The following is a 15,044-nucleotide window of genomic DNA, read 5'->3' on the forward strand; positions in this document are numbered from 1 at the left end:
TTATACTCTATTTATTTAAAATTGAACGGTAATACTTTGCTTTGAGCGTTGAGGCCTTTCCCTCCGTGCCAGTGACGCCCAAGAACAATTGTTCACACTATCGTGATCTACGCAATTTTTATTGTATACGCCCGACGTGAGATACATTTCGCTCGCATCAGATAAACGTCCGAACATAATTTGATAAATCGTTAGCGTGCTCGCGGCATGTCGATAAAGTATTCCTGAGCATTTCTATTCCAATTTTCCAACCATCGTCGGTAGTGGTACAAACTAAGACTGGATGTTACACGTTGGGCTTCAATCTTCGCTTCCATTCAGTTGCTTCGGTTCCGTGGCAATAACTTTTTCCCATCCACGCAGCGCATACTTATACACGAATCTGGGAACAGATCTAACTTAACAAATGACGTCCACCGTCGCGGGGACATAGCACAATAGCACATTCTAAATATATGATGTGTGAAGCGTTTTGCCAGTCGATGAAACATTTGTTCGATACTACCATCCGCTGCCGGTGAGCAGTGTGAGTACGGTGAGTCCTTTCCAATGGACCCCAATCGAAGGGAAGGCATCTGGTAGAGGGAAAAGGTTCAAAAGTGGGGTGGTCGAAACATTGGCAACGGTGGCATCGATGGCATCCCAACCGGGTACGGAACGGCCGGCGGTGAACCGGGCGTCGGTGCGGGAGGTAAGTAGAACGTAGATCCTCCCGATTGGCGCACCGGCGGGAACGGTGCGCCGTGCTGATTGGCGAACGTAGAACCGGACGCAGTGCTTCGGTTGGCGTTCGACTGATTACGCAGCAATTCGATCATCTTGTCCGCTTTGGCTCTCCTACAGTGCATAAGCTTGCGGACTGCCATAAATTGATCTAGAAATGCGTCAATCGCCAGTTTGTTGCTTAAACACTGTTTCTCCAGAACCTCGGACTCCTCTTCGCATTCAGCAGCAGCAGTCTGTAGCAGTGCGAGCATCGTTTCCGGATTCGTTTTACCCGATTTTGATTCTGGAGCAAGCGGACAGTAAACAACAGTCATTGGAGCGAAACAGCACTCAACGCTACGTTCGAATGTACTTACTAAGTTCATTCATTTTTTCATTCACGGATGTGGCCAGCTTTCGTCCCTCGCCAGACAGCTCCTGTACCCGTGAGCGCAATTCAATCAACCTCGGTTCGTGCCTTAAATTTTCCTCAGCCAGTCTTCGGTTCTCTACCAGTTGCAGCTCTTTGGAAGATTCGAGTGATTTTACCTACAAGTTCGCAAGGTGGTGGCGTGTGAAGTGTTTTGATTGAGATGAGTCACCCGCATCTAATGCTCCATCCTTTACCGCTTCATTGACCCGTTCGTCTAACTTCTCGTCGTCGCCCAGTAAATCGCGCAGTTCGTTCGAGCTGAACGCCTGCAGCGATTGGACCACCTGATTAATGTACGGTTGATACATCGTCGCACTCGGACGCACTAGTTGGCCAGATATCGGCCCGGACAGGACACTCGAAGCCCACGAAAAGCGAGTCGCACTTTACTTCCGTTCTCAGACGGGCTTTGTTTTCGACAATTGCTCTGAAGCTATTTTTTTCGCATTCCACTCGACGATGACAGCTCGTCTGACGTCTATGGAGGGGAATACACGATTCGAAATGAAAAGGTAAACAAAGGGGTTTGATTTTCGAACTTCGATTCAAATTTAAAATCTCCAACCTTCCTCAAAATTTAATGGAACGCTATCGACGATCGATCGTGTTATAAGTGATTCTTCTTCTTGTTCGACAATTGCAACCGTCAAGCGGGTTTGGCCTGCAGCAGAGGCAATGTTAATCTCTGCTTTCTCACTGTAACGTTGTTTCAACGGGCGCCACAACTTCCTTACTTTTATAAAATGTCTTTTATTGCACAGAATAATCGCCTAATAAATATATCCCTAATTTACATTCAAAACAGCTGGAGAGCCAAACAACTGGACTCCATACATGGCTTTGAAGAAGGAAGGGAAATCATTTTAATTTTTGGTATAAATATCGAACCGTATCGGTGTGCTAGCGAAATCACGTGTTGCCGTCCACTGGTCCCGACGGCGAGGTGTCTCTTTCAATGTACTTACGCGCTCTATCCCAACCCAAGTAAACCCATCATACTGTGCGTTGCATACAGTTCCTTCGAGCTTGCAGCTCTCCCGGACCGTTCACCACGTCCGCGTGTTTAGCGTATTATTGGCACAAATGATCCCGAAGCACGGCTACTCGACGTAAAAATTTCGCGTCGTCCCGTTGTACGGGAACGTGCCGCCCAGAATGTAGCGCCAGTAGCCAAAGTGCTGGATCCGGTACGTTCCCGGATCGACTACGTCGGTGATTTCCCACTCCAGCTCGATGTCACTGTACGCGAAAAGCGTCGACCGTCGGTACCACTTGAATTTCGTTTCCCAGTTCGCGTCCGTCGCAATCACCTCCCATTCGCCGTCGGCGGGCTGGTGCTCCTCCACGCTGTTGGTCTCGAGTGACCGCTCGGCATCGGTCCGTAGCCGTTCCACGGTGAAGTAGCTTGCCTCGTGCATCAGATTGTTGCGCGGATTGCCAGCGATGAACATCGCGCGGACCGTGTCGCCCCGGTGGTAGGGAGTTTCCTTCGGTTGCACCTTGCAGTCGCCGTAATACCACCCGAAGGGATGCCCATCGAACACGACTCCCGTGGAGAGCGTGATCTGCTTGTGGTCCTCGAACGGTGGCATCGGTCCTGGCTCGAGCTTTTCCCCGGCGTTGATGGCCCGGACCAGCTTACGGAACTGCTCCAGATAGATGGGGAGCGTGTGTGGACCGTACAGCGTCGAAGCCCCTTCGTACCGCTGGATGGCGTACTCCTCCGGCGTGGTCACGTAGCTCGTGTACATATTCGAGAGTCCCGCGATGACGACGGTCGGTTCTGCCACGGATCCGTCACGGGTTGCCTCTTGACGGATGGCCGCACGCAGACGCCGCCCGGCCATGGTAGTGAACTCCGCCGGTACCGCCGCCATGATGAAGTCTCCGACTTGCAGCACCTGCGTTGGGACAATCTTGGGCTGGGCCTCGTACGAGAACTTGGTCCGCCCGCTCGCGATCAGGATCGGTTTCGGGGCCTGGCACCGCTTGTCCTCGGCCGTCGGTTGCCCCAGAATGTCACGGGCCGTGTTCCAGAACGCTGTGTCCGTCAGCTGGGCCTGCCGGAAATCGAATGCCCCCGGCCCGTCGGTGGTGCCCGCCCCGAAGCTATACCCCATGGCCGGGTAGCACCCGTGGCCCGTCTTCAGCTCACCCGACACCGCATCCACATACGTTACCTTCGTTTGCGACATGTCGACGAACTGATGGGCGAACTTGATCGGCCCAGTCACCTCGCGACCCCCACCGGCAGCCAGCAGCTCCTGAAAAGGGGACGACAGTGAAAGTGAAACCCGCGCGCAAAACAGGCGCTCCACGAAGGTCAGCTTACCGCGGCCGCGTTGTACAGCCGTGTGCCGATGATTTTGGTGCTCTCGAACATGTCCTTCCCGGGGCCGGACGCGATGCAAAACCCGGCACCGGACGGACACGACGAGGTCAGCATATCGCACGGTAGGCCCGTCTTTTCACACTTCGGCCCCATCAGGTTCGGTGAAGCGTCCCCCAGGTTGGTGGACGCAAACGCACCCACAAATGCACCGCGGCCCGCAATCCGCTCCCGGTTCCGGTCTTGCTCGAGCAACACCGACGCGTAGCCCACGTTGTCGCTGGACACGTACCGGTTCGTTTTGTTCATCGACGTCGGGTGGACGGCGTACCAGTTGATCGATCCGAAGGGCTGCCCGCTCGATTCGTCCACCAGGCGCAACTGCACCAACCGCTTGTCGGTGTAATCCCGATACCGGGCGCGCTCCTCCGGCGGGTTGTTCTCGTACGCACTCGGGCTCCGGTTGATGTTCGCATCCGGGATGGTCGTCTCCGACAAGTACAACCGGCCCGGGCGCATCGACTCGTGGGCCCGGACGATGGCCAGCGTGATGCCCTCGACGAGTGCATCGAAGTTCTGGGGCACAAACCCCAGCGATGCGATATCGTAGATGGTGGACATCAGGAAGCCGGATGGGACGCTGTGGCTGTGGGAACCGCTCAGCACCACGTTCTCGAAGCGGTACACGCTGCCGTAGCGCGTCGCTAGCAACGCCAGCACCTCACGCTTGACCGCGTGTCCCATCATGGCGGCATCGGCACTGACGAACACGACGCGGCGCTGTCCGTCGGCCCGGTCCTCCTCCTCGAACACGAACGCCCGGGCGAACTGCCGCAGGTGGATGCCCTGGCCGCGCTGCGAAAACTCTCCGTAGCCCATCTGCGGAAGTGAAGGTGATCGGCGAATCGCGGGTTAGTGAAGGGTTAGCTTACGCCGGCCGGCTACACACGCAGCCACACTCTGCACACTCACGAAGCCAATCTCGACCGGCGGACCGGTACAGTCCGCCCGCCCCACACCCATCCGGTAGCCTGCCGCCGGTGAGGCGTGACCGGCGGTGAGCAGAACCACCGTTAGGCCGCCGAAGAACAAAGACGCCAACATCTTCCAACAGACGATGCTCCGGCAGCCGGAAGACGATCAGCATTCGCAGCAGAACCTGAAGCAGAAGTACGGTACGTGCTCGGCATACACCTCGGCTCGGCTCGTCGAGTTGCAAACAGTTGGGCAACAGGACCCTTGAAGTGTAGGTACGTCTCCGATAAGCTGGGGTTCTGCGATTCGAGCACTGCACCCTCTCCCGGCAGCACAGATAACGTCCCTTACACGGTTTTTGGCAACCCTTTGGGGCCAAAGCCTCGGCTATACTATTGGACGCAGTGCGCAGAAGAAGGGTGCAGATATCGAAAACACGGCGACCGCACATATCGGAGGTGATTAGATTAGATATTGGCAACCGGCCCGGGGATGTAGATTTGTACCAACCTATTTTTCGAACGGGGGGCTTTGGTGGGTTCCGTCCGTCTACCGCCCGGAATTGATTGGTTCCGAAATGATGATTGAGCGATCTTTTACAACGCGTTTTGGGGGGGGCTTTACCTCGCGTACGGTGCTGGGCTTACTGGTATCCCAACGTTCACACAAGCCGTGGCTAGGCCTTCCGCCGTTTTTTACGGCTCCGGTACCCCACTTCGTACTGGCCAACGGAAGGTCAACCGGCGACTTTAATTTAAACTGGATGTACTTTTGAATTTGGTGCTCGTCCAACTACTATCACCTTGTCAGAGCTACAATTGCGCCCGGTGAAGTGGTTACTGGCGGGTCCGGTCGGTTGCTATGGTTGCCAGGCCAATCCAAGTGGCCCACGGTCGCTGGTTGACCACACCGTCCGTCCCGTTACTACCGGTTGCTTCGATGGGTTGGCGTGTTTTTTAATGAGTGCACTTCTTTATCAGTGTCGCAAGGTGCGGGGCCACGCACGCACGAAGGGCAAGACTCAGGCGCACTTTTTCTTTCTCCTTCGCCGCCTGCGACTGCGACGCGGTTGCTCCACTTCGTTCGCTGCAGCCGCTGCTGACTCATGAAGGCTTCTGAGGGCGTCTGAGAAAAAGTGTTCAAACAGCACGTGTGCGTAATGAGTGACTCGGACGCGGCCACTAGCGAACCTATAGTGCAAAAGCAGGCAGGTCGTGCGAGGTTGCACTGATCACAACAACAACGATGACCACGGCGACGACGACGACGCTGTTCTCGACTCAAACTGTCGACCAAGACTGACCGCTGGGCGAACTTCTACGGGCGGTGTGACTCCACCGGCGAGACGATGAGGTCCTCGCGTCGCCATCGCAGCGCCCGGGAAGCACTTTCGCTTGGTAAACTTCCGCGACGCTTCTCATCTTTCCTGGTGTCGTCTTTGTTTGTTGTTTGTCCCCCCTTTCCCCGGGCTGGCCAGAACACAACAAGCTACGCGGCTCCTACTGCGACGCGCGCTGAGATAAAGAAAAACTGCGAAGCGTCGCGCCCCGAACTCTTCGTTCCAGCCGCTCAGGGGGGGCTTCAAAGGGGTTGCGAGTAGGCAGGCCCCGACCCGCCGTAAACAACTCCCTTCACCCCGTTAGCCGGTCGAGAACGTGCACATGTGTGTGGGGGCTCCTTTGGCGGTGGACGACCTTCGCGCGAGGCGTATGTTTGCGCACCGCGTAGCGTCGCGCGCGCGTTCTTTGCGCGAGAGCAAACGGCGGAGAGTGAGAGAAAATCACAGAGAGAGAGAGAGAGACAGGGAGTGGACACCAGATCATCCGCGAGCGCGACCGCGACCATTGCGCGTTAAAGCTCGGAATCTGTCGAATTGAACGACAAGTTCGCCTTCTCGAAGCGAAAGGGTTCTCGAAACATCGTAACCGGGCACTTGACGTAATGTTGGACCGCCTGTCGGCTCGGGTGTCTCGACCCCCCTTTAGGTAATGATAGCGACCAGTACGACCCCTTCTTGCCGTCCACTGGACTTCTTGGCCGATGTGCCGACCGCCCGCGCGATTACGTGGCCACAGCTTTGCGATCGCGATGAAGTGATCGCCACATTTGGACCCCCCCAATTTGACTATCCGATTCATCTCGCTTCCTTGTTTGTGTATCCTTCGACGCGAACGGTCGAACCTCGCTCGGTCAACGAACGTCTCGCATGGATTCGGAACAGAAATGAGTCGCCAATACGGATAACGGTGTATCTTGATTTCGGGCCGGTTTAAAGTCTAAGCAACTTGCGCGAGGGAGGGCTCAACCAGACTACGGTTTCCGCGTGGCGGACTGTTTACGGAAGAGGTCGTGAGCGTTTAGAACCGGTGACTTCGAGGTGTGGCGGTTCCGATGATGAATCGATACGCCTCTGCGAGAGTCCATCGAAAGGCAAACATGTGCCGCGCAGAATACGCATTGGTGCTGTACTGTTCAAACAAGCGCCCATTAATTGGCCTCAGATTGAACCGTCGGGTTCACGCCGCAACCAGCGCATCGTTATTTGCTTGGTGCTGGGTTTGCTTTTTGTCCGTCTTTCTGCAGCCCAGCTGAAGATCGAACACTCAAAAGTCAAGTGAAGCCCCAAGGCGAGATATGCGTGGTGCGAACGGTGCAATCGAGAAATCGAATTAAGTGTTTTCAAGGTCGATGGGTCTCGATTTAACTGCGCGCGTGCGCTTGTGCAACGCCTGGCCTCTTGGAAGCAATGCGAAAAGAAAGGATGCTGTTACTGTGTGGGGTACTGCTCTTCTTGAGCCACGGTAGCAATCTACTATATGGGTCACAAGAAGTGTCTTTCAACTGGTACTGGGCCGCGTGTTGGCCCGCTGCGAGAAAAGCTTTCTATTTCTTTGGCCTTCCTTGTCGTAATTGTGAAGCGCTTCTTGTTGCTACAGTCATTTGGCGCTTGTGACGCCTTCATTAGCACGTTGTAGCACGGCAATGAGAGATGCGGTGAATAATATTTTCATTTGGGGCATTGTTTCGAAAAGCACAGTATATACGGCGGATGTGGCAAGAACAAAACACACGTAAATGTATTTGAAAATAGTTTTATTCGATCTAACTATTAACCAGCGGATTAGCTTGACTGGTTCTCGTGTTTTCGACATTTTCATTTTTTTACAGAAATCGTTTGCCTCATGTGGGCATGTGGCGGAAGTGGTAACATTAGAACGTGCACATTGTCATTAAAAAAACAATAAAAAAATGTTAATGCACAATTTGAATCATAGCCCATAACAGTAATCTGTCCACCTTAAAAATCATAAGTTCACTCTTGACGTATTAAACGATACAACCAGCTCCTTTTGTAGCACCTTCGAACCACAATTCGCACACAATCGCTAATACATTGACTACTATTGCCTCCTCTATCGCTGTGGGACATTATCGGATAAGGCATCAGTTAAAAACTCGAAAAAATCCGGTTAAAAATCCGACAGTGCTCTCAAGATCAATGCATTCACAAAATATTTTATTTAAGATAGTTCAGCTAAGGTAACTTGAGAACTACCGTCAGATAACGCCAGGCATCGGACAGACTAATTTGAAATTTTCCCTGCGTTTAATGCGCCTAGAATTCCGAACCACGTTTTCGTGTTCGAATTTCGAACATAGCGAAACCACCTGATCGCCGAATCGCGAAAGTGACAAAAGGAAGTGTCAAATTATGTAAACATGACATAACGTTAGCTAAAAGCACCCAAAGTTTGGCGCTAGTTATTTAGGTAAATGAGTGTAAAATGTTTCGGTTCGATTGGTAATGTGCATAGAATGGGGCCGAATTGGCACCCACTAAACTGCTGGCTTGGCCGTGCGGTTCTGTTGCGATATACCGAATCGCGGCAGCGGTGGATTAGCTACGCCGTGGTGCTGCTCCGGAACCACTATGATTCGCTCGGCGTGACGCCAAATGCCACACAGAACGACATCAAGCAGGCCTACTACAGCCAGTCAAAGCTCTACCATCCGGACAAGAACAAAGGAAGCGACATTGCCGCACAAAAGTTCCGGGAAATCACAGCTGCGTATGAAGTGCTCGGCAACTACCGGTTGCGGAAGCTGTACGATAAAGGGATTTTGCATACGGCCGGCCACGAGTACGCCAATGCGACACAGCCTGCGGCGGAACCGGTGGAGGACGATGCACAGACACGGTTCTACAAGAAGCGGATGGAACGATCGCAAGCACCGAGCGCAACGGGTCGCACTCCGATCTATGATTTCGACGAGTGGTCCCGAAACCACTACGGGTCACGGTTCGAACAGAAGATGAAGGCCGAAGAACGGTTCCGCAAGAAAGCGGAGCGGGAGGAGATATTTAAGACGCGGTTGCAGCACGAGTACATCATTTTTCCTTTAATAGTGTTCTCCGTATTGTACTTCATCATAATGATGCAGGAGAGTTCCTACGATACCCCGAAACCGGTGACGAAAGATGAGCCCGACATAGAAAATGGTGTGAATGAGAAATGAATTGGCTAGGCTACGAGAAACGAGATGCTTTATTTATGTGTAAATATTTTAGATCAATAATAACGGTGCTATAGATGGTGCGTTATCCGGGTCATACACCATCATCAACGCTATTGGTTGTGTTTGGCTTTTGTTGCTTAAAAGCGTCCACTTCGTTTTCTTGCCGTGTAGCGAGAATCTTTTCGTGTTTCTTCGCCGTGCTGCCTCCGTCGTTCCTTTTTGGCCTGAACCCATTCGCGCGACTTCTTCAGCGGCTTTCCACGTGCGTTTTTCGCAAACTCTCGCTTCTTGCTGTACGGAACCTGACTTTCACCCTCCGTTGTGCCGAGGGCTACCGGCAGCTTGGCAACACCACCCGTCATCAGCACCAGGAAGTACTTTTTCGCTTTGCTCGAGTTGGGATAATCGACGACTAGGCCACCGTAGAACCCGGCCTTCATCGCTTGCGTAGTGACCAGTTCGATTTGCTCTCCGTTCTCCGGGTAGAACTGAAACACGGCTCGAGCATTCCGGGTCTTAAAAGACAGGACATCAAAACATAAAGAACAAAACTATGTTACCGACTAGGATTTCTCTTACCAGGCTGGCGAACAATGTGCTGAAAAATTGATACAACCGTTTTGGTGGTACGTGTGTTTTCTTGTCCGCGTTACAAAGCCACTGGAGAGCCGAAATTGATACTGCACCATCGAATGTACCGGCTTTAAAAGGCATCCCTTGACCCATGTCCCCGAGCAGCAGATCTCCTTCGACCTCACGTTCCAGCGCAACGTCCAGCATAGGTTTCGATATGTCGATACCGATCCACTGGTGTCCCTGATCCTCTAGCACACTACCCGACAGGCCCGATCCGCAACCAATATCCAGAATCAGCTTGGGATCGTCGTCGTCCGGATCGAGGGCCAGCAGCTCAATCGCACGTTCGCACATCTGGACCTGGATGTCGATGATGCGTGTGTTGTTCGTGTACTTTTGTGCCTCATCCTCGTTGTAGAACTGTCCGATGAAGGATTGTATGAATAGCATTCTTTCTTCAGATGTTTTGTTGCACACTTACAATCTCTGGCGGTGCGCTATGTTCTGGCCTACGAGACATTTTCGCGGTGCACGTTGTTGAGCGACTTTAACGTTGTTTTTATGTGCGACGAAGAAATGCGGTCACCCGGCAGGCGAACTGTCAGAAGAATGTTTACTGTTATAGTTTGTCTAGCAACCACCAGGCGTGCTGCTGCAGGAGAAAATAATCCGAATTATTCTCAGTTTTCTGGGAATTATTGACTGAAACCTATCAGAAATTCAATCAAACCGCAGAATTAATTAAATTATCGACCAGATTATACAAAGAAAACGTGAAAATGATTGTTAAACTCGGTGATTTGGTTAAATTTCACGTCCGAAACGTTTCACGGCTAAATAAATGGATTGTCAATCGGTTGACAGTTGTTTGTTGTTATTAGTCATCCTTCGACCGATGGAATTTGTGCGATTGCCGGCGAAACATCTGTTTTTATTCGTCTTTTTATCGTGTAGAGCCAATATCTTCATTCAAAGTTGTTTTGTGTGTTAAATGTGATTTTCCTTCCAGAAGTGCCAGATACTTTCAATATTATCTGCGTTCACAGCGGTGCCAACGTAAATAGGTTGCTACGGAACATCCTGCCTTTGCGGAAAACGGTGCGAGGTGGTGCGGTATGGTTTAAAAATAGAAAATTTTCAGTTTTCGCCCAGCTCGGATTGGAAAATAGTCGGTGGCAATACTGATGCACGGATGCACGGATAGCTCGTAACGACGAGAAAGTTGGAGAACCGTCTAGAACGACAGCGAACAGCTTATAAAAGAGAGAACCTCGTGGCGATTGCATGAGATTTTTGAACCGGAAAGTGATCAATTCAGAAGCACTAGAAGTGACTCCTAGTGAGTAGGACAACGTACAGAGAAAGTGTGTGACGAAAACCAACACATTGGTTAGAACAATGGTTGCAGAACAGGAAAATCTTCAGGTGAATGCGGACGAAGCTACCACTTTCAAGGAACGCGGAAACGATCTGTTCAAGGAGGATCGTTGGGAAGAGGCGATCCAGTGGTACACGAAAGCAATCAATGCAGGTGAGAAGCACAAGGACTTGCCGGTGTTTTACAAGAACCGTGCCGCGGCCTATCTGAAGCTACAACAGTACGAAAATGCACGAGTCGATTGCACGGCCGCCTTGGAGGGCTGCCCGAACGATCCGAAGGGCCTGTTCCGTCGTTTTCAAGCCCTGGAAGCTCTGCAACGGTTCGAGGAAGCATATAAGGACCTGCGCACGATACACACTCACGATCCCGGCAATAAGGCGATCAAACCACACCTGGAACGGTTACACATGATAGTGCAGGAGCGCGTCCGTCAACGTGCCCAAACCTCCAACAAAGTGGCGCAGATGTTCGAGATCGCGTTCGACATCGGTGCCGCGAAGGATAAGCGCGAGCAGGCAATGAACAACATTGTGGTACTGTCGCGGGAACAGGCCGGTGTGGAAGTGATGATGAAGGAGGGATTGACCACGCGTATTGGCAAGCTGCTGAAGGTGGAGAAAAATAATGAAATCATCACGAACGCGATCCGCGCCGTGGACGGCGTTTGTCTGAAAAGCGCAGACCGTACGAAGCAAGTGATTCGCGAGCTCGGAATACCCTGGTTCCTGCAGATGCTGGATTGCAATGCAGAGGACCGAGTCGCCGCTACCCAACACTGTATGCAAACGGTGCTCAACTCCCTTTCCGGCCTGGAGAACAAGGAGGACAGCAAACCTATCGATGCGCTTGTGAAAGAGAATAAACCGGTCATCGATACGCTTCTCACTTGCTTGCTGTACTCAGTCACCGATCGTACGATTACGGGAATAGCGCGGGACTCTATCATAGAGCTGCTGATTCGAAATGTACATTATAAGACACTGGACTGGGCAGAACGGCTGGTGGAGCTCAAGGGTCTGCTGAGACTCATGGAGGTCTGTTCAGAGTTAGAGGAGTACAAGTACGAAAGCGCCATGAATATTACGCCGTCCTCGCGCACGATCGCGGCTGTCTGTCTGTCGCGGATCTATGAGAACATGTACTACGACGCGGCTCGTGAACGGTTCAGCGAACAGATTGCGGAGTTTGTCAAGGACAAGCTGCTAACGCCGGACCACGAGTCAAAGGTGCGTGTCACGGTGGCGATCACCTCACTGTTGCTGGGGCCGCTGGACGTTGGCAACACAATCATCTCACGGGAAGGTGTGATGGAGATGATTCTCGTAATGGCCCAATCCGACAATCTGCTCGAGCAAAAGGTAAGTAACACACAACATAATGGCTGTTTTGAGTTCGAACGTGAATCCTACGTTGCTAAGCTCACATTCCCATCTCTTTTAGGTTGCTTGTGAGTGTTTGATTGCTGCCGCCTCGAAGAAAGACAAAGCAAAGGGTCTGGTCCAGACGGGTGCGGAAATCCTGAAGAAGTTGTACACCTCGAAGAACGAAGAGATTCGTGTTCGTGCCTTGGTCGGTCTGTGTAAGATCGGCAGTTCGGGAGGGTTGGATGCTTCCATTAGGCCGTTCGCCGACGGGTCGACGAAGAAACTGGCCGAGGCGTGTCGTCGGTTTCTGATTAAACCGGGCAAAGATAAGGACATAAGGAAGTTTGCGGCCGAGGGACTCGCATATCTGACGCTTGACGCTGAGGTAAAAGAAAAACTGGTCGAAGATCGCGCCGCCATTCAGGGACTGATCGAGCTGGCCAAGACTGGTGACCAGTCGGCACTGTATGGTGTTGTAACGACGCTCGTTAATCTGGTGAACGCGTACGAAAAGCAGGAGATGAACGATGACCTCATTGAGCTGGCCAAGTTCGCGAAACACCACATCCCGGAGGAACACGAGCTAGATGATCCGGACTTTGTGTCGGCGCGCATCATCATACTGGCTGAGGAGGGCGTAACGTCTGGTTTGGTTGCTTTCTGCAAAACCGAGAGTGACAATTCGAAAGAAATGATTGCACGCGTATTCAACGCACTGTGCAGCGAGCAGGAAGTTCGTGGAAAAGTCGTCCAGCAGGGCGGAGCGAAGGTACTGATACCGTTGGCGCTGAATGGAACGGAAAACGGAAAACGTCATGCCGCCCAGGCACTGTCACGCATTGGTATCACCATTAATCCGGAGGTAGCTTTTCCGGGCCAGCGCAACTTAGAAGTGATCCGACCACTGATGAATCAGCTGCATCCGGACTACAATTCGCTGGAGAACTTTGAAGCTCTAATGGCGCTCTGTAACTTAGCGGCAATGAATGAGTCCACCCGGCAGCGTATACTAAAGGAGCAGGCATTGAGTAAGGTCGAAGCGTACATGCTTGAAGACCATTTGATGCTGTGCCGAGCTGCGACTCAGGTGATGTGCAATTTGGTTCAGTCACCGCAAGTGGTCGAGGCGTACGAAGGGGACAACGATCGGGTGAAGATGCTTGCGTTGTTGTGCGAAGAAGAGGATGAAGATACTGCATTGGCGGCTTCTGGGACACTTGCCTACCTAACCGCCGTCTCCGAGCGTTGCTGCGCAAAGATGTTTGATGTGAGCAGCTGGCAGCAGGTGTTTCGTACACTGGTAGCCAACCCAAGCCCGGAAGTGCAGTACCGCGGAATGGTCATCATCAGAAACGTGATCAAAACGAGCCGCCAGCTGTCATCGAAACTGTTTGAAACAGACATTCTGCAGATGATGTACGGCGTGACGCAACTGAACGACGAGCAGCGTGCGAAAGCCATCGAGTGCGCCCGAGAGTGCCTAAAGTTGGCAGAAGAGGCTCGGTTAATTCAGGAAAACGAGGATGCCGACATGGCACCGGATGTGTTCAAACAACAGGAGGCGTCAATCGAGGAGATCTACGATTAGACCCAGCCGAAAGAGAGTGCATTACAATCATCTATATTTATTATTTTTAACACTGTTTTCGAGTCTGTTAGGTTTTCGGCAAAAGAAAAGAGGTCGGATTCGTACTTATCTAGACGTTACGATTAGATATCCTTTTCATGGTTTTTCGAGTGACAAAAAACCCTATTTTAAGTTTATGGACAATAAATTATGAATAAGAATATTAAACTATGGCCTCGTTCGAAGTTGATCGTTGTATTTTGGGTTACTGTTTTAGTTTTTACCACTTTTCCCACCAAACAGGGTCGAAATTGAACGTTCACTTCAGACTCACCATCAGTGTTCACGCATGTCACCAGATAGTTTTCCCCATCATATGAGAAAATTTTTGGAACGAATTTGTCCCTTAATCTTGTTCATTTAAAGAACCAACAATTTCCCCTGAGCTCATCTCACGCGTGTGAGAAAACTCTTTCCCCTCAATTCACGAAAAATTCACAAGGCGAACAAACACGAAACACCTTCTCACTCGAGTGAGAAAACTCTTTCTCCTCAACTCACGACTAGTTCACGTTAGATGTGAATGTCTTCTCATCATAGTGAAGTTTTCCTGTTTCTCTCTAGTGAGCGGGAACACACTGCGGGGAAAGAATTTCCCCTTTCGCTGTGAGATGAGATGAGAAGAGAACGATGGCGAAATCATGGAAGAAATGTCCTTTTCTCACATTTTCCCGCTCCTCGGAGAGCGGCGAGAAGTAGTCGGTTACTATCCGATCTCTACGGTTCGTGTCGATTTGACATTGCACGAGCATCCTTTCGTTGGGAACCGAGCCGAAGCGAATCGAATGGCCGTGCCGTACGCATTTGTGGTCTCGTTCGAGGATCTAGGACTGGGGCAAGGTAAATTATGTTGCTGTAGATTCTGCACCGCGGTGCGTCGTCCACCGTCATCGTCGTCGTCGTAAACGAACCGTCGTGAGCACGCTAGGCAACTCGTCACCCTCCAACGGCGGCGCCCGGTAATGGAAACCAGCTTTTGCGCTTACTTGCCCCGGATCACGCACCGGACGGGTTTTTTTGGCATTGTTTTAGATTAATAGCCCCAATGGACCGTTGACAAACAGCCATAATTTTATAAACAGATTCACGTCGTTGATGAGGCCCGAATGGAATTTTTTTTCTCCTTATTTTAAGAG

The 15,044-nt window shown here is 51.6% G+C and overlaps 5 protein-coding genes across 6 annotated transcripts; 2 read left to right on the forward strand and 3 right to left on the reverse strand.

Annotated features, from left to right (window-relative positions):
• Positions 1–11: 11 nt before the first annotated feature.
• LOC131210035 (vacuolar protein sorting-associated protein 37B) lies at positions 12–1,544 on the reverse strand. 2 transcript variants are annotated; one of them, XM_058203221.1, is made up of 4 exons: positions 1,333–1,544; positions 1,083–1,254; positions 648–1,009; positions 12–575 (listed from the first exon to the last, which is right to left on the reverse strand). In XM_058203221.1, the coding sequence occupies exons 1-4, from the start codon at positions 1,444–1,446 to the stop codon at positions 318–320; spliced, it is 906 nt and encodes a 301-aa protein (XP_058059204.1). In that variant the 5' UTR covers positions 1,447–1,544; the 3' UTR covers positions 12–317. The 2 variants fall into 2 exon arrangements, with proteins under 2 accessions (XP_058059204.1, XP_058059206.1); XM_058203223.1 differs by having other exon boundaries at positions 432–1,009.
• Positions 1,545–1,900: 356 nt separating this feature from the next.
• Positions 1,901–4,559, reverse strand: LOC131209659 (neutral ceramidase-like). Its single transcript, XM_058202773.1, has 3 exons — positions 4,440–4,559; positions 3,471–4,346; positions 1,901–3,402 (listed from the first exon to the last, which is right to left on the reverse strand). Exons 1-3 carry the CDS (start codon positions 4,488–4,490, stop codon positions 2,239–2,241), a joined length of 2,091 nt encoding a protein of 696 aa, XP_058058756.1. The 5' UTR covers positions 4,491–4,559; the 3' UTR covers positions 1,901–2,238.
• Positions 4,560–8,172: 3,613 nt separating this feature from the next.
• On the forward strand, positions 8,173–9,084 carry LOC131212890 (dnaJ homolog subfamily C member 30, mitochondrial). The gene has a single exon (XM_058206959.1). The coding sequence runs from the start codon at positions 8,217–8,219 to the stop codon at positions 8,958–8,960; it is 744 nt and encodes a 247-aa protein (XP_058062942.1). The 5' UTR covers positions 8,173–8,216; the 3' UTR covers positions 8,961–9,084.
• Positions 8,973–10,141, reverse strand: LOC131212889 (probable 18S rRNA (guanine-N(7))-methyltransferase). The gene is made up of 3 exons (XM_058206958.1): positions 10,018–10,141; positions 9,540–9,956; positions 8,973–9,475 (listed from the first exon to the last, which is right to left on the reverse strand). Exons 1-3 carry the CDS (start codon positions 10,054–10,056, stop codon positions 9,098–9,100), a joined length of 834 nt encoding a protein of 277 aa, XP_058062941.1. The 5' UTR covers positions 10,057–10,141; the 3' UTR covers positions 8,973–9,097.
• A 793-nt stretch (positions 10,142–10,934) lies between these two features.
• Positions 10,935–14,024, forward strand: LOC131209782 (protein unc-45 homolog B). The gene is made up of 2 exons (XM_058202919.1): positions 10,935–12,275; positions 12,358–14,024. Exons 1-2 carry the CDS (start codon positions 10,935–10,937, stop codon positions 13,867–13,869), a joined length of 2,853 nt encoding a protein of 950 aa, XP_058058902.1. The 3' UTR covers positions 13,870–14,024.
• Positions 14,025–15,044: the final 1,020 nt, after the last annotated feature.

The sequence above is a fragment of the Anopheles bellator genome, chromosome 2 (assembly GCF_943735745.2).
Source record: "Anopheles bellator chromosome 2, idAnoBellAS_SP24_06.2, whole genome shotgun sequence".
Classification (NCBI taxonomy): Eukaryota; Metazoa; Arthropoda; class Insecta; order Diptera; family Culicidae; genus Anopheles; species Anopheles bellator.